Source organism: Lipotes vexillifer, unplaced genomic scaffold (assembly GCF_000442215.2).
Source record: "Lipotes vexillifer unplaced genomic scaffold, Lipotes_vexillifer_v1.1 scaffold172, whole genome shotgun sequence".
NCBI classification, from domain to species: Eukaryota; Metazoa; Chordata; class Mammalia; order Artiodactyla; family Lipotidae; genus Lipotes; species Lipotes vexillifer.
In genome coordinates, this window is record NW_006776799.1 from 1,984,644 (window position 1) to 2,003,792 (window position 19,149).

Consider the following 19,149-nt stretch of genomic DNA (forward strand, 5'->3'; position numbering starts at 1 on the left):
GTGTCTGATAACTGGATAATTGGCTTTTGACAAGCTCTAAGACAACTTCATGCCTGTAAACTCACAAAGCCTTGTCGTGAGGTAGCTGCACATCAAATAGGATGTTATCGTGTTTCAGATGTGGGGCAAATGCCTTGTCTTAAGTAGTAATTGTGTTATGAAAAAGAAAAGAGACCCGAGAATTCCCCCCAGAATTCCACCACTAACCTTCTTTAACCTGTATTTTGACTTGTTGCTATCCTATAAAAAGACAAACTGGATCTGACCATAAGAGGCTCAGACAAGATGTGTTTTTAAGATAGAACTTGGGGAAAGAATGTCTCTCTCCTAAATGATTTTTTGTTTTGTATTTTTCTACACAATAATTTTCTCCTTTGAGTTAATATGTATAATGGAAGCCTATGAAAATCAGAATTGGGCTTCCCTGGTGGCGCAATGGTTGAGAATCTGCCTGCCAATGCAGGGGACACGGGTTTGAGCCCTGGTCTGGGAAGATCCCACATGCCGCAGAGCAACTGGACCTGTGAGCCACAATTACTGAGCCTGCGCGGCTGGAGCCTGCGCTCCGCAACAAGAGAGGCCGCGATAGTGAGAGGCCCACGCGCCGCGATGAAGAGTGGCCCCCGCTCGCCACAACTAGAGAAAGCCCTCGCACAGAAACGAAGACCCAACACAGCCATAAATAAATAAATTAATAAATTAGAAAATTCACGACATATGTCAATATTTAGAAAAAAAATTAGAATTAAGCAACAATACTTACATCAGTATTGTTCAAATGCTTTAATAAACATTTTAGCCTGGTTTATTTAAACCATGGTAAACTTAGATTACTGATATAATAGTGTATTGTACAGTAACAGATTTTCATAACTAATTTTACTTTTTAGCCAGACCCCAATAATTCCTTGTTTGCATAATTCCAAATGTGAGCCATGAATGTTTAAAAAAACAGACAGAATTTTTAAAAAAATCACATCCCAGTTAGAAATATTTTGCCGTGATGGTTTCTTCCGAAACTAAGTGAGAAAAACTCTCTTACCCTGTGATAGAGACAGGAAAAAGCCTTCAACCAAAGGAGAAAGTACTGGGTTAGTGATTATTAAATGGAGCAGTTACAATGTTTTTTCATCCTTTATACACATGATTATATCTATTTAGGGCTTTTGCCTGGTGTTTGCTGCCATGCATTTACCAGTTTCAGCCAGGAAAAGCATACCTTTAACTCTGTTATTCACTTTTCTTACTGGCATCTACTTTTTGTAGGCTGATATGCAGCAGAAGAAAGAACCAGTTCAGGATGACTCTGACCTGGATCGCAAACGCCGAGAGACAGAGGCTTTGCTGCAAAGCATTGGGATATCGCCGGAGCCCCCTCTAGGTACTTAAAAGTGCTTTGTGTTACTATTTCCTCAGATTTGACTTGTGTGGGATATACCATGTCCAGCATTTACTGTTCTTTTACGTCTATTTTTGTTTTTATTTTGTAAGAAATGCTTTGGCTTATGGGTCAGATGTATTTAATTTTGGAATTGAGGGGGCTGGAAGGAAATAGGAGGACAGGTTGTAGAGTTGTTAGCAGTTTGCTGCTTATTGGCTGATTCTGCAGTCAACCTTCTCCACTGTGTTATTTGTTAAATGAGTTGCCACATGGTAAATAACAAGAAATCTCGAAATTAAGAAAAAAGAATTGTTCTTCATTTTCATTGCTGAATCCCTGCCTCTCTCTGCCAGCCTAAATACTGTGAATCTGGTTATGAATTTCATAACCACCACAGACATAGTTATTCCATGATGAAAATAGAATGCTCGATGGTAGATTTGAAGGAAAACTTAGAAGGGTGACAGATTAGCAGCTAATTAACAAGTTTAAATTTCTTTGACTCTGTTGTATATCTTGGTTTCATTGCTCATCGGCATTTTTACTGCAGCACCCTTCCTCCAACTCATTCACTCCTAGTTAATTATCCATGACCTCATTTTATCCAGGGTTTGGATGTTGAACTATTTGTTTTATTTGTGTTGAAGGTGACTTGTACATAATGTGTTTACTCTGTCACTTAACTATGTATCACTCATGTGATAAGTTATTTTATTTTTCTTTATCCGTTTGCTTTCCATACATTTTAGAGTAATCCTAGGGTGTCTGTAAGACTGTGATATCCAATATAGTAAAACAAAAACTTTAGAAGTAATACATATAAATAGATGCAGTACAGGTCTCCTTTTATCAGTGGTTTGTCTTCTTTTATTTCCATCATTGGCTTTTATATTAAAATAAATTTTCATGTATTTCCATAATTACTTAACAATAAAAATTATCCCATGTACAACAAAATGGCAAATGTTTATATCACTATAAGTAAGAAAAAGAGCAATAATATGTCATAAGCATACAAATTATTAAGTATTGCTGAATATAATTTAATACATACACACAAAACTAAAACACCATGAAAAGGCATTTTATACTCAACCTCAGTTTGTAGTAGGTAAAATCATATGTCTAACAATGATATAATAAACCCAAATAAGACGTTGATTATTTTGTTAGCTTCTTTGTGGTATGAAAGAGGTAAACTATGGGATATTTGAGTGATGGACCTTCTTTGAGGAGCTGACAAATTTTTTTATTACTTAGTTGACAAGTGATATATATTAGACACTTTGCAATTACATTTTTGCCTCAAAATAGCCTTTGAAGTTCTGCTGCAATGTGAACACTGGTTAAACCCAATAGTGGAATATCTATTCTCCCCTAACCTGCATAAAGCCAGCAATTAAACCTTAAGAGCAAAACAGTTTAAACATCCCTAAACCATGACCAAATTCTGAACTATCCCTGCATCCCTGCCAAAGGGCCCTGGCAAGGGTGGACTCCATTTTCAATTTTCATCCATGTCTCCGACTGACCCTCTGACTTATTGCAGAGGGTAATCAGTGAATTAATTGTAGAACCACGTGAAAATTCCTAGTTACTTGACAGATCTGCCATTGTGTTATAGGATTTGGACAAAATAGTTAAACCCTTTACCTTATTAAATAAATAAAAGGAAATTGCACATGATTGAAACCAAATGGCAATCTACACTACGTATTGAAGTTTCTTTCTGCCCATATGGCTTCTTTGGCATGTGTGATATTGAGAACCTGTTCTCATCTGGCCTGGAGCCACCTTGGCTATTTGGTGCAGCTTCTATCTGAAGGACATTTGGCTTGTACCTGAAGGATAGAGAAAAAAATACATTTGCATTTCCTTTAGTTTTTTTCTTTTATTATCCTTGCTCTCAGACTTTCAGCTTGCACTGACCTTGATCTTTGAACTTGCTTCTCCTGTCTGCAGAATGGCAGTTTGCTTATGTGCACATGGCAGTGCTTTCTAGAGCTGCCAGAAGCAAAGGAACACAATTCACAAACACAGTAAACATTACGACGGGATGAAACTGTTAATTAAGTGTAAAAATAAAGCAGCCTGGCATTTTGCTTTGTTTTGAAAGAGATTTTTAAATTACCAGGTTCAACATTTACCCTTCCTCTATCTGTCACTTAGTCTCTCACAGCAAATGCAGTTTATACTCCATGGACAATAGATCTCCCTCCAAATGCAGACATATAACAGCCTTTTCTGACTCCCTGTGACCATTTAAAATTATTCAGAATCACTTATTTTATAATCTTTTAAAGTTTTATAGACACCTCATTTTATTTTTTAATAGGTCACATCTATACTAACAAAATAAAGTGGAGAATTAGAATTATCTGGATAGTTCATGCTAGAGAGAGATTTGACTTGAATTATCTGGATAACTGTTTTGATTCTCCATGTTACTTTGTTAAGGTGGACATGGCCTTAGAATCCCTAAGTTAATTCTGTCTAAATTCATTTCAAATTTTAATTTCCAAAATACGAAAAATTCACTTGACTTTCTTCCTTTTCTTTTCTTTCCTTTTTTTTTTTTTTTTTTTTTTTTTTTTTCCTTATCCCATCTCAATCTCTCCTGGCCATACAACCACTTTAATTTGGGCCCATTTGTTTTGATTTGTCTGACGCTGCTCTTCCCCAGTGCAGTCGCTGCATTTTTTAACATGGGATACCTGTTATTTTCATTATTTAGTCCCAACCCCTATGTCTCCCTCCTCGAAATCAGTGAGCACTCCCAGTGAAGCTGGAAGCCAAGACTCAGGCGACCTGGGACCATTGACAAGGTAAGAATTTTCCCTTTACAAAGGCCATGGTGGGGTGTCAATAACACAAGCCCCCCCGCCCCCCGCCAAAAGAAAGGCCTGAAAACCACATCATTCTGTTATACACTGTTAAATGTGCATGCATCTTCAACGTATCAGTCATTTTATGCTTACATTTATGGTGGCTTACTATTTTTGGTGGCATAGCATTGAATTTGAACCCTAGAAATGATAAACATATATTATCCTTCCGTGAATGGGCTAATTTAGCACCATGTATCTTGTTTCACAAACACAAACATGTCCATTAGCTTAGGCCTAAAAGAAATCAGGGAAGGACCAAAGACAAATGGAATATATATCCTGCTTCTTCTTATTCCACTTTGGTTTTGGTTTCCACGAGAATCTTTACGACTAGAACGTTGAGATGTTCTAACCCTAAATTTAATTTTTCAAAAGTCTTGTTTATTTGCTTAATAGAGTTGATGAATCTGAGAACTGGGTCCCCAAAGTGTTTTTTTATCATTACTAATTATTATAATCATCAGGATTGACTGCTCTGCTTTTTGTCAGTTGCCAAATTTTTATTACACTAGGTATATTCCAAGATGATGTAATTAGCTTCTCAAAGCGGATATAGACATTCTCTAATTTGACCACTGAGGGGACATCCAAAATGTAACGAGAGAAAGGAGAAGGCTCATTAATATGCATGGAGTCATGGAAACTTTCTTAATCCAGGTGCCTCCAGCAGGATTCCCGCATGAGGGTGCCTATAGGCAGGTGATAGAGATGAGTGGGGAGGGGGCCTGTGGCAGCTGGTTAGCAAGCACTCCCTTTATAAAGGTCAGATGTCTCCTCACAGCTCAGGCTGGTTGAGCTCAGGTGGGAACATGGACCCAGTTTTTCCACATCTTTCAATTTTTCATGAGAAGCTAAAAATTCAAGTATTTGCACAACAGTCTCCTAAATGTTAACTGTTAATGACTTTTTTAAAAGTAGTTGTGGGCTAGATCTTGTTGACAGTTTGTGACCTCTCTCTTTGACTCTTAATTTTTTAAAAATCATGAAATATTTTAATAAAATTTCAAATAAAAGAAACAGTCATCCACAACACCACCATTCTGAGAAATCAGCCTTTGCCTTGTCAATGTACCTTGTCTACCTGTGTACCTTTCTTGCCACCATATATGTTCCTGGAGGAGAGGTATACAATTTTGCATTTTTCTCTGTTAACACATTATCACAAGCATTATGTTCTGAAAGTCCATTGTTTCCAGGAAAGCGTAGGCAATTTTGGTAGAGAAAACTATGGAAATGAGAATAGTATTAGTCTGTGCTGTAGGCCTGTTTTTTGCTTTCTGAAACCAACGTGTAAGACTGAATTGATCTCACCAGTATCTGCCTGTTGGTGTGTTTCAGACTTGAGTGTTTTGTTTTGATAGGGCCTTTTGAAACCAGTGGACACTGCTTTCAATTTGAGAAAAGTGAAAGTAGAGACTTTTGTGGGCACCAGGCTGGTTTATGTTAGTATATCACCTTTGTGATTTGGGGTAGCACACGTCTTCTCTCATCTTTTGTTTTGAACACTTCAGAAGGTCTTTGAGGGGGAAAAAAAGTAATAATAACACAGCATGTACCATCTAACATTTATACAAGAGCAGGCACAATATAATCACATTACTTAGGGGGTCGTTGGCCTGTCATTAAGTTAATATATTTACCTGTTTCTGTACAACGATGGTGTTGTGTCAGTGATGCTTAGTGTCAAGGGGTGCAGTTGGCAGCATTAAATTCTATTACTGACTTCATAGTTGATGAGCCCTTTTGAAAACTTCTAGAGAAAGCTGACCTATGCTGTTAGCACTCTGGGGACAGCAGCAGTTATTCCTTCTGAGAGAACATATTTCTTTCCCCTTCTTACATGATTTTTTAACTTAATCACTTTGGAAGAGGCGCTGTCTACTCCTACCCCACACAAACTCCATAAACTCCAACTAGCTTCAATTCTTTATAGGAACATTCTGGCAAGAGTAGGCAACTAGAAGTCAATGAATATCTCCCTTGCTAAGTGCAGGTTTCATAGAAATGCAAGGAAACTGGCATTGAGGATATGATGATTTTCAGAAAAACGAAGGATAAAATTGGCTTCAGACAGCATTAGGAATAGCTTAGTAAATCTTGCCCTTGTTGTTGTTGTTGTTGTTGTTGTTTTTGGCGGTACGTGGGCCTCTCGCTGTTGTGGCCTCTCCCGTTGTGGAGCACAGGCTCCGGACGCACAGGCCCAGTGGCCATGGCTCACGGGCCCAGCCGCTGCGCGGCATGTGGGATCTTCCCGGACCGGGGCACGAACCCGTATCCCCTGCATCGGCAGGCGGAGTCTCAACCACTGCGCCCCCTGGGAAGCCCCTCACCCTTGTTTTGAACTTAGGAGCATTCTGCCCAAATTTATGTTTTTGCTTCCATGAAATATATATGAGTTAAATTTCAGAAGAATGTTATATTTCAGTTTTTAAAATTGCACTTGGAATGTCTTTTTCTGTAGAAGAAACATCTTTTGAAAACAGTTACTATTAACTCTTAACACTTCATAAAACATGAGGCTGAGAAAAAACTTGGTAATTCCTAAGAATGTAACTCTATAGTCATAAATTTGCATATTTGTGTAGAATTTTGGACCTTTTGAAAAATGGAAAATCTTTCAGAAGATAACTTAGGAGTCAAATCAACATATCTGGTCCTACCTAAAGGGGCACATAAATTCTGTCATTCATTTGCCAACATTTCAAACCAAAACTACAATTTTCTTTACAGAGCCAAAATTGGGAAACATTTCTTATATAAGCCCTGTAAGTGGTTAATTTGGAAATGGGCATACTTAATGTACCCTATTATAAAGAGAAGGTTAAAATAGTGCTTTAAAAAATCAGGTATAACAAAATTTTCTTTTATTGATTTTTAAGAGCAGTTAAGTAAATTTTCTAAATTGAGTGAATAGAGTAGATATATCTAATAATTTTTCAATTATACTAGTGTGATTTAATTTTTAAACTTACAGTGTCATTCATTATTTGTGTTCCAATTTCTGCTTCTGTTGTTATGGCCTGCTTCTCATTTACAACTTACATTTGTGATTCTTCTCTCTTAATTAGTTTTTGTAGAACCAATTAATCATTGCTCATTTAAATATACTGGACAAAAGAACAAGCTCTTGGGTTTCAAAAAAATCAATTTATTAATAAAAAATTTAAAAGACTAGTTTTATCAATAAACGTAGATGAAAAAAATCCTAAACATACTATTTGCAACTGGAATCCAACACAATATTAAAAGGATACAATGTTATGCTTGGGATATTGACTCAAAAATTGGGATTGATGAAATAATTCAAGGATATTTTAGTATAGGAAAATATGTTACCATAATTCAGCCTAGGAAAAGGTCAAAGAGGGAAAAGTAAATATTGCAGTATATTCTGAAATGGTACTTGGCAAAACTTAAACATCTAGTCCCATATTTTAAAACTTAGTAAACTAGGAATAGAAATGTTTTTCTCAATATGATAAAGAATATTAATTTCAAACCAACAGCTTACATCCTTTATACATGAGAGTGAAGCAGTAGCACTTTATAGCTCTCAAACAAGAATGACTTATGGTTAGTTGAATACATGTCTCTCTTCCTCAGGGAATGACAGGTCCTTGAGAGCAGGGAGTAAGTGATATTTGCGGTTGCATCCATGTAGTAGGTATTCATTAAAAGTTTGTTGAATGAATCAAGTATCCTCCTGCTTTTTACAGATCAGGGCACTGAGACACAGAGAGAATAAGTAATTTTCTCAAGCTCACACAGGACATAGCTACAGTGCTAGGTTTGAACCTGGGCAGGATGATACGAGTTTCCACAATCTATACCTCAACCCTACATCAGCTCTAACGACAATCCATATAAATGATACACAACCGACTCCGTTAGGTTACTGTGATTAAACAAATTAATATCTGTTAAGCACTTGGAAAGGAGGCTGGCATATATTAAGTATATGTGAGTTTTAGCTATTACTGTTAGTTTTTTCGTACTTGGATTTAGCCCAGCCCTTAATCCCTAACCTTCAGGTATTCAACCAGAAATGAATCTAAATGAGAATCATTCAGCCCACATTTATTCTTATTCACATGGGTGGCTCACAAGGGACTTTGCACTAGGGCTCTTCTCATGTTTGGCTGAGATTCCTTAGACGTCTCAGTGACAAAACTAAATTAGAGGCTGCACTGGCCTGTGGAAGCTAGGAGAGTATTGACATCATAAAGTTTACTGTGTACCAGAGCATAGGCTACACAGTGTCCCAAACCTGATTCAAGAGGAAGACTTTCAAAAGGATTTCAAAGGTAAAATATGTCTCAGTGTGATAACGTATTGTGCAATCTCTTGTTACAATAACACCCATCCCGTAACATCCTTAAAAAAACAGTCATAGGGGAGATTATTCATGCTTGTCTTTTGTGACAAGTGGCATGGGGTGGACGGATAGTAATACAGTTGATTTCTATCTTCCTTTTGGACCCTCTGTAGCCTTAACACCATCACTAAGTTCTACTTTCCAATCAATCAAGGACACTCAAATACCACCGCATTTTATTTTTAAGAATCTCTTATTATTATAGAAACAATATCAGTTCATTTTATACAATTAGAGAATATAGACAGGCCAAAATAGAAAAAAATCGTATTCCTACAGAGAATATGCATTAGCACTCTTAATACCTTAGTGTATATTCTTTCACACAATATATATGTCATCATATATACGATAAATGATATCATACTGTACAAACTGTTGAACTTACTTTTCTATTCAGGTATCTCTATTTTTCCATTTCAGTACATTTTCATCTTATCTAGTATCTATACCATCTTCAAATTTCCCCAGTTGCTCCCAGCATAATCCCATTATATTTAAAATTGATGCCTGTCTTCCCAGCTATCAGCACCTATTAACCAAAACACTTATATCCATAGATTTTCTCTAGAGAGGTGAAGCCCCTCCCAAGGGGACCTTAGATGCAGCAACAGAAGAAATGTCTTCTGAAACACTTAACAGGAGAACAAAGGTACAGAGTGGATTAGAGGTCTTTCAGGCTTCCAGCTTCATGTGGACTCCAGATCAGAACTGGGACAGATGTCTGCAGATCCTCTCCTGTTCAGTTTGAACATTAGGTCTCTATATAGTTAATATTAAGTATCATGTTGACAAAATACTTTGGGTAAAATTCAGATATTTGATAAACTCTGCCTTTCCCTGATCTACTTACTGCCTAGTGAACTCTGAACTCACAGCTAAGGAAATTAGAATAATTTATTCATGGTCAGCTTGTGCTGGCTGCACCTGGTCACCACTTTTCTCTTGTAATTTGAGGAGAGGAAAATGTGCTCAGGGACCACATGGGCTTAAGGCCCGACAGAAAATCCTCAGGACTTTTTTTTTTTTTTTTTGCTGTACGCGGGCCTCTCACTGTTGTGGCCTCTCCCATTGCGGAGCACAGGCTCCGGATGCGCAGGCTCAGCGGCCATGGCTCACGGGCCCAGCCGCTCCGCGGCATGTGGGATCTTCCCGGACCGGGGCACGAACCCATGTCCCCTGCATCGGCAGGCGGAATCTCAACCACTGCGCCACCAGGGAAGTCCCCTCAGGGCTTTTAACTTCATCCACAATTGGATTCCATAGGATTCTCTGGCACTAACTGAACCTCAAAGGATTTTTAACTCTTTTTGGTGAAAACATCACTATCTTTTAAGGTGCTCTGATGAATCAGAAGACTGTAAGGAGGTTTTAGTAAAGGTAGAAAAGTACAATTCAATAATGCAAAACCTTGGGGGAAATTTAATAAGACGAGTAAGATTTTGTGCATCCAAAATTCCTTAAATGCTCATTATGTAAAGAGAAGCTGACAGGATGCTACCAGCTAGTTGGACTTCAGGGAGACTGAAATCACTGATTCGAGGCTGATTAAAAGTCAGTCTCTTTGGAAATTAAAATAAAGTGTACACTGTAGGGTTTTCTCTTTATGTAGCACATAGACTGATTAGTTAAAAATTGTTGATATCCTGTCACTCTGTCTCAGGCAGAGAGTGCTGTATGTACCCATATGGTTATAGTTATGGTGTAAACATCTATTTTTAGCAAGGGATTGCTGAGATTTCTTCTAGAGAGACTGCTTGCTTGACAGCAGGTCCTCTGTGTAAGATTTGGGGAAAACACATCCTTGCTCTGTGATGGGAAGTCTTGCATTTCTTTTTGAATCCAGCTCAGATGGACTCCCTGTATGGCTTAGTGTGGCCGATATCAGAGCTCCACGTTAGGGCTTTAGCCAACAGAGGGAAGATTCTCACACAGTAAATGAAGAAAGAGGCTTTTTAAAAAGAGCCTGGTATAAGTGTGTATTGTACTGTTCCAATTTTACTGCTGACACTGGAAGAAATCTTTATCATTGTCATTGCCAGACCAAAGTAAGGAAATCATTGAGGCTGGGAAGTAAAACAGTAATTCATTATTTAAATGTCATTCTTAATTAATTGACATCACGTTAATGATTCTGACAGATTGAGTGATATGATGGATTTTAAAATGTCCTTATTATTCACTGTATTACTTTTTGAAACGGCACTTAGAAAAAAAATTGGGGGATGACATTGACTGGAGACTTTCTGTTTGGCACTATGCTCACATTGGCCCAAACTGTTTTCTTTATCTGATTAGTGACGAGTGATTTGTTTGAAACAGAAGACATGTGAACAAGAGTCCAGAGAAACTGTGGGACTCAGGGGAGCTCGGTAGTCTGCCTTTGAGCGGTCTCTCCACCTTAGAGAGAAAAGAAGATGACAATTTGAGCTCCAAGGTGGTTGCTTCAGGGACTAACAAAAGTTGCTAAGTTCAATTGGTAGAGAAGGTAGCTGGACTTCTTTTCATTCTCAGCACAGACTAGCATTATGGTCAGCATTCTTTTCAGTTTTATGGAAAAATGATTCACATACATCACTGTTTAAGGTGCACAGCATGATGGTTTGATCTACATGTATTGTGTAATGATTAGCACAATAGGTTCAGCTAACACCCGTCTTCTCATATGGGTACAATAAAAAGAAAAGAAAGAAAAAAAGAAAAAAGATTTTCACCTTACAATGAGAACTCTTAGGATTTACTATCTTAGCAACTTTCCTGTATATCATACAGCAGTGTTAGCTTTAATCATCACGTTGTATGTTACAGCCCTAGTACTTACTTATTTTATAACTGGAAGTTTATACCTTTTGACCCCCTTCATCTAATTCCCGCTCCCCCACGCTTTGCCTCTAGTAACCACGAGTGTGATCTCTTTTTCTGTGAGTTTGTTTGGTTTTTTTGGATTCCACATATCATTGAGATTATACAGTTTTGTCTTTTTCTGTCTGACTTATTTCAATTACCATAATGTCTTCATGGTCCATCCATGTTGTCACAAACAGTAGGATTTCCTCATTTTTTTATGGTTGAATAATATTTCATTATATATATGTGTGCATACCACAGCTTCTTTATCCATTCATGCCTTGAGGTCAGCATTTTCAAGATAGGCTGTCCTTCAGTGTGGAAGTGAGCCTGAAAATTCTCCTGGCACCATATGGTGACATTATGCCATACAAGACTGAGTTCTGTGTAAGTGGCTTGGTAGAGATGAAGGGAGTTAGGCAGACATGCCCTGATTTATTCTCTCATTTTTTAATAAAGAAAATAAAAACTATTTCTTTGGGAATCAGCTTGCCCTGACAATTCACACCCATCTGCAGAAAAGGCAAGTAAAGACCATTCATTTGTTCATTCATTCATCACATTCGTTCAATAAATAGTTGAGAATTTATTGTATGACACACAATAAATGCTAGTCCTGCAAGGAATACAAAGATGGAGGAATTCTTCTTACTTCTAAAGATCCCACTTCCAGTAAATTGACATATTTAATTTGAAGCCATCTAAGGAAATGTTTCTATGTAGTTACAGCTCTTAAATATTTGTACTCATAGAGATGAGCAATAATGTCATAAAGCATTATTCCTAGATCATCTATAATTAACTTGTATATTCTTGTGGGACAAGTGCTTTTGATTCATTACTACCCTACCTAGTGTCTTGACACATATTAGGTACTAGGTAAATGTTTATTGATGTGTGTGTTTGTGTGCACGTGTGTGCACGCTTGCACAGCTTGCAAAAAACTGAATAGGATGGGTGCAGGATGAGTGGAGAGATGAGGACCCAGGTAATAGCAAGGTAGTTCAAGGTTGCTGGGCTAGTTGCCAGAAGGTGGACTTTAGTCAAGGGGAACCATTAGCAGTGGTTAGAGGACTGAGGTACAAGGCGAGGATTTCTCACAGAAACAAGGCAGAGATCCAATTACTGGGATCAGGGCAAAAAGGTAGGGTAGGACTAACAGTGTGTTTGTCTTCATGCTGAGGCCCCTGGGCTTTGTAACAGTGCTTATTACATCCTTTAGACCATCTTCAGACTTGGCCTTAAAGTGTGATGCAGGGCTACTATTGAGGTCAAGTGGGTTGTAGGTTGGCAAAGAGAACTGAAATAAGAGGTGCAGGTATTTCTCCGTTCTTGTCCCATAGAGTGACAAGTTACTTATGAATGAGGTTATTGAGGACAAATATATTTAGAGAGCAAGGCGTTTGAGCTGGGCCTTAAATAGTGCCTATGCTTTGGACAAGTAGAGGTGGGAGAAAGGACATTCCAGATAATGGGAGAGGCAAAAACAAAGGAAAATGGTGGGGGAAGGAAGAGTATGGGATGTAGAATGCATGTGAAGGAGGCAGTATGAAAAGAGATCAGAGTCTGGGGGGCAAGTATGGCCTTGGAGATAGTTCAGATTCCTGGCTTCCGTATCTGGTGGCTATCTATCGAATTTACTTGGCAGCTTATTAAAAACACAGATACCTAAGGCACAGGTCTAAGTTGAGATCTGGGCCACTGCATCTTAATAATGCTTTCAAGATTTGCAGACGAGTTTGGGGGAACCATTGGTCTGATAAAAAGGACCGAAGGTCTGAATGAGGACTGTGGCAATAGAGAAGGAAAGGAAAGACAGAGGAGACAAGGAAGGGTGAAATGGCTTTGGTGTTACAGATGGATATGTCCAAAAAGCATGTGAAAAGGTGGGACTTGGAGTTCAAGGGTGATGAGGACGTTGGGGTTATTTTTTGCTGAAGATATATGGACATCTTTGGGATCACCTACAGTTAGAGTATAGAGGTGAGGGGAGAAGAAATAACCCTGGTTGGGGAATGTCTGTCTTTACGGGGATGGACAGAATAAGGACCCTTCCAAAGTTACAGTGAGAGAGGAGGAAAAGAGACAAGATTTTTAGGGTCAGGAAAACTAAACGAAATAACATGCTATGAAGGAGAAAATAGTCACCAGAATCATAGAGATCAAGGCTGAGAAAGAAGAATTAGCCTTGGGATTTGATAATTTGGAGGTCGTTGTTATCATCATTGTCATCATTTTTGTTATTATTGCTTGTGTTATTTTATTTCCGTAGGCTGAGTTCCTGGAAGTGAAACGAGTCCTGGAGTAATTCTGTGTTTATGATTCTTGCTCCATATTGGCATATTGCTTTCCTAAAGAACTGTACTAATTTAAAATGCCACCAGCAGTATATGAGCGTGCCTCAGCCGCATTGAATACTATCATTACAAATGACAGTTCTTTACTACTGCCTTCCAAGTATTTATCAGACATCTCTTTCTTATAACCAAAACCAAAAAAAAATGTAAGAGCAAAGATATTCTTTAAGGGAAGAATATTAAGACTGTCTACTCTGGAGTACAAAAAAGATGGGAAGAAGAAACCACTAACTTGCTGCTGAACAGGAAGAAATTAACGACTCATCAGAGAACAAGGTTACACAAAACAGACATCATGTCTTTTACTCTTAAGTTATACTTTCAGCAGAGGGCCAGGGATTGTTTTGTTTTGTTTGTTTCGTTTGAATTTTCGCTTTCCTCTATCTAATAAACTGAAACTGAGCAAATAATATTGGGCCAGTGTAGGGAGAATTTTATTAAGAAGCTGGATAGTGATGAATTGTTAAAAGGTTTAAAATATAAAGTTCTGTTAGTCTTTTCATAGGTCACTGCGAGTTTGAAGAATTTTGGCGTTTTGCTTATTCTTTTTTTTTAAAAGAAATATTGAAAAACAAATTTTCCCCAAATTATAAACTAACTGTTACATGGTAGGCCTTTTTAGTTGAGATGCCAGAGCCTACATTGTTTGGCATGTTTAGGGTCAAATAGGTGAATGATTATTTTCCATGGTGTGGGAAGCTCCTGTACCTAGAATTTTGAAACAAAGTTAGGAAATGTGACCTTAAACGGTGTGTCCAGAACTGCTGATCCAACCATGGGACCATAGAGCCATGAGGATGCCAGATTAGGTAAGGAATTATTGGGTTATTCAGGATCTGGGCAAATTGCAGGTTCCATATGAAAGAGATCCTCCCTTGGGCCCTCAGAGAGCTAACCTAAGAAATCAACCTACAATTGATCAGAGCAGACAAATACAACTCTTAAAAATAAGCAAACAAAACCAAGATGGTTTCCCAGACAGGAACACTGAACAAAATCTGATTGACAGAATTAAAGAAAGATTACATTCATCAAAACAGGTTCTGTTGGTCATCCCAAGAAATTGGGAAAAATGGAGGCTCTGGCAGAAGTGAGGGAGGTATGTCTGGTGTTGCTGAAGAATGTGGACATGGGCGTAGGACAGGGAGAAGCCGTAATAGTTAAACGTTCAGCTTCACTTGTTCTAATTCTAAAGATGCTGCTAAAGTTGTGTGGCTTCCCAGGAAGCTGGTCTTCAAGGGGAGAAGACTTTGTCAGGCTTGTATAATTGCTCTGCCTGGCAGTTATCGTTCTCATGACAAACTGGTAAATTGACATCTAAAATACAATTACTAGATCTAGAAGTCTTATTAGAACTAGTAGACTAACTCAGCTGCCTAAAATAAACAAGGCACTGATGAAAAATGAGTTTGTTCTGTCCCAATCCTGCTCCATCTTTCAAAAACCAGCTCGAATGGAATCTCTGATCTTTTCAAGAGGGAAGGTGTCTGCCTGCTCTGGCTTCCAAAGGATAATGAAAGTATAGTCCAGTGCCTGGCTGGCTGGCTGGCACAGAATAAACACTCATTGAAAGGAAATTATAGCTATCATTAGTATTAATCTTTCTTATGGCATTTACTTATTTTTTTCAGCTAACATTGATTGAAACTTTAAACTTTGCCAGGCCCTGGGCAAGTGATTAGAACTACTTTTTTCCTTGTATATATTATCAGTATGCATATCATTAGGTATAAATATTCATAGGTCTCATTCCTTTACTAAAATATAAGATTCTTAAGTTTAAGTCCCATGTCCCACAGCATAACTGTGGTGCTTACAGGGCTTGTTTTACTTTCTGCCTTGTTCTGCGAAACTGTTTATATGTTTTATCTCCCCATAAGAGTTGCAGTTTCCTTAGGAGTTCTTTTAATCCTCTAGCACAGTAGTTTACATATTAGGCTCTTAATAGGAATTCATTGAACAATTAAATGAGTATTTTTATAAAAATATTCTGTCCCTGCATGCATTGATTGGTCCATTCCAGAGAGGACTGATAACTAGAACTAATTACTATAGTAAACAGGGTGATTTCTGTATGAAAATACTTTGTGATAATATATTGAGTTCACATATATTTACTTACAATTTTACTATTTCTTTCATTTAAAAAATAAACTACCTGGCAAATTTCAAACTGTCCAAGGAACTGTGGGGAAACCATCATTTTACTTTCAATGATACAGTAATTTGATGATAAGATGGTTAAAAAGTAAGAACTATGTCAGTTGGTTAAAGAAAAGTATTCCAGCTGGAGAAGAGAAAGCAGAAAGGCAGCTTAATAGTCATCTGACGTTTTAACATATCAGGCAGAAAAGAACCCTAAAGGGCCTCTAGGCCTGCACCCTCCTTTTGCTAAGGACAGCAGACTTTCCTGATGGCACACAGTGGAGCCGAGCCCAGAACACAAGCCAAGACCCCTAGGCTGAGGTGAGGCCCTCTCCAAGGTGCTGCTATCTACAGGGAAGTTTTTCTGCAAGTTTGCACAGAAGGAATTCAGCAAACGTTTAATACACATTCCTAGGCTACCCTCCGAAACACATTGCTTATTCATTGTACTGACTTTAAGTTCCTTTTCAAAGAAAAAGTGCACTCTGTGTAAGTCTGACCACTCCACAGATAATAATGGGAATAATGAGAAGAAAAAATTAGCACACTTGATAGCATCCTCGGCTTGACTCCTTACCACACTGCTCATTAATGGCAACGACTATGATTTCTTTTACTGGGGAACACATGTGTGACTGGGGTAGAGGGCAGGACTGTTGTGGGTTAGTGCCAGAGACCTCCTTTGTTGTTCTGGCTGAGTAAAATGCAAACTCCACACTGCTAATCTGTGGACTTGTGAAGTGAGTGATTCTGAGAGAATCATCGTTTTTACTTCTTTAAGGATACAGAGAGTTCAGGTGAACTGTCGGATAAATAACAGAATAGCTGTGACCACCTGGGAGCTGCCACATTCTTCACCTGCCTAGGAGGAACGAAAAAAGGCCAATAAAAGTTGTCCCATCAGAAACCTGAGGGCAAAGGAGCTGATCCCATTCCTTATGAGGGAATGCTTCTCACAGTGATCCAGAGCCAGAGGCTGCTCCTCTGTCTATAGCCAAAGAAATATCCATAAAGATAAAAGGTTTGATCCCCAGTGATACGTGAACAGCAAGGATGAATCACTGTGATGGATTCGGTTACTTCCCCGATTTGAAAGGAGGTGATGGAATCAGCGTGCAGAGCCAGGGAGAGTTGCTTTCATTGGACAGAGAATGAGTGCAGAGCAGTAGTTTTCACTGCTGGCTCTACATGAGAATCACCTGGAGAGTTTAAAAAAATCCAGATGCCTGGGTCCCACCAGAGACATTCTGATTTAATTGGTTTGAAAATGGCCTGGGCCTTAGGCCAGTCTTGAGTAAATCACTGGTTTAGATACTGATGTACTTGAGGATCAGTGATGCTTTCTGCCTGACTAATGGAAGCAGTAGTCTAGCCCCGTCATTCTCTAAAGGTGGTTCCAGGGTCAGCTGTTAGCATTACCTGGGAACTTGTTAGAAATACAAATTCTCAGGTCCCACCCCAGAACTACTGAAATCAAAATTCCTGGGCTAGAGGATCAGCATCTGTATTTTAACAATCCCTCCAGGTTATTCTGATCCATGTTAGAATTTGAAAACTACTGATCTAAGTCCAGACCTTGCTACTCGAAGTGTGGTCCACAGACCAGCAGCATCTGCATCCCTTGGAGCTATTAGAAATGTAGACTCTCAGGCCACCCCAGACCTACTAAATCAGAATCTGCATTTTTAACAATGTTCCCAGATATCTGTGCATTAAAGTTTGAGAAGCATTGGTCTAAGAAACAATGGCCAATTTGTGTTCTCACTTCAGCTGTCATCTTTCAGTGCATTTAGGTAAGAGGACAAGAGCATGACCAGAACTAATAAGGGAAACTATGAAACTGCATTCCGATACTTATACCAGAGGAGCTTAGGTGGGGGGGCACTGACTCAAAGAAACATTGGGAGTAGTTATAGTGGATGTGGTATAGTAAGAGCAACTACTGTTTATCAAATAATTACTTTGTATTTTTTAGGTATAATTGCATGTAGTCCCTATAGAAATCCAGAGAGAGTCCATCCATCCATCCACTCATTCAGCTAATACTGTATTATATAAACGTGTATGCCATGCATGGGTCTAGGCATATATCCCTATAATGTAGAGATATAGCTGCTCCTGTCATTATGAGACTTAAGTCCAGAGTTAAACAACAAACAGTCATAAATAAGCTGATGTATAATAAAATCATAGGTGAAGATACTTTATGAAGAAAGTAAAGCAGGATAAGAGAACGGGATGAAGAGTGACAAGGAAGTGTTGTTGCTTGGGGTAGGGTGGTGAGAGAAGGAAAGCCTCTCTGGGCAGGTGACATTTGAGCCAAAAGACAGGAACAAGCAAAGGCATGAACCACACAGCTCTTTGGGGGAAGAACATCAGGGAAGACACAGTGAGGGAGGGGGCAGCACTTAGAGATAAATTGGGAAGATAGCTACAAGCCAGGTCATGAATTGTCTCATAAGTCGTGGGAAATCCTTACAGACAAGGAAACTGAGCAGGGCTTCTCAGACTTCAAGGTGCCCACAAATCACATCACCTGGGGCCTTATTACACTGTAGTGTGGAGTCAGTGAGTCTGGGTGAGGCCCGAGTCTTGGCATTTCCAACAAACTCCCTGAGACACTCATGCTCCTGGTCTGTGGGCCACACTCAGAGCAAGTAAAAGGGTGCAGGGGTTGAGAACTTAAGCAACATGCCCAATGTCACACAGCTGGTAAGTCCTAGAGGCTCAATTTGAGTCTCAGATGCCTGACCCCAAAGTCCCTACTGTCCATCGTTTTTCTACCAGGTAACTTTACGCCTGACTCACCTGTAACTACTTAACGTGCAGGGAATTTAAAGGTCCTGCCTGAGAAAGGTCCTTGTGTGCACTCTGTTCATGGAAGAGCTACTTATCTCCTTTTATGTGATGGAGAAATAACAAGGGAAATTGATAATTATTGGTAACCTTGGTAACTATTGATACTTTGTGCTATCTCTTGTGAAATATTTAGAAGGTCTAAGATATCCCTGGCATCTTTAGAGACAAATGATATTATTGTTGGTCACCATCTTGGTGTAATATATAAATAAAAAACAAAATACCCATGAGCCTCGAAACCTAATGCGTTGTATTTGCAGTAAGTGACCCGAGGAAACCAGTTATTCTCCTGGTTCA

At 38.7% G+C, this 19,149-nt stretch overlaps 1 protein-coding gene across 4 annotated transcripts in view; it reads left to right on the plus strand.

Annotated features, from left to right (window-relative positions):
- Nucleotides 1-19,149, plus strand: part of DYNC1I1 (dynein cytoplasmic 1 intermediate chain 1) — a 338,688-nt gene that overhangs the window by 47,423 nt on the left and 272,116 nt on the right. For 2 of the 4 annotated variants that reach the window (XM_007450661.1, XM_007450663.1), the window contains exons 3-4: nt 1,267-1,381; nt 4,116-4,206. In XM_007450661.1, the coding sequence (XP_007450723.1) occupies nt 1,267-1,381; nt 4,116-4,206 (206 nt within the window). Of the gene's footprint in view, nt 1-1,266; nt 1,382-4,064; nt 4,207-19,149 lie in introns of all 4 variants that reach the window. The other 2 variants (XM_007450660.1, XM_007450662.1) reach the window with 1 other exon arrangement.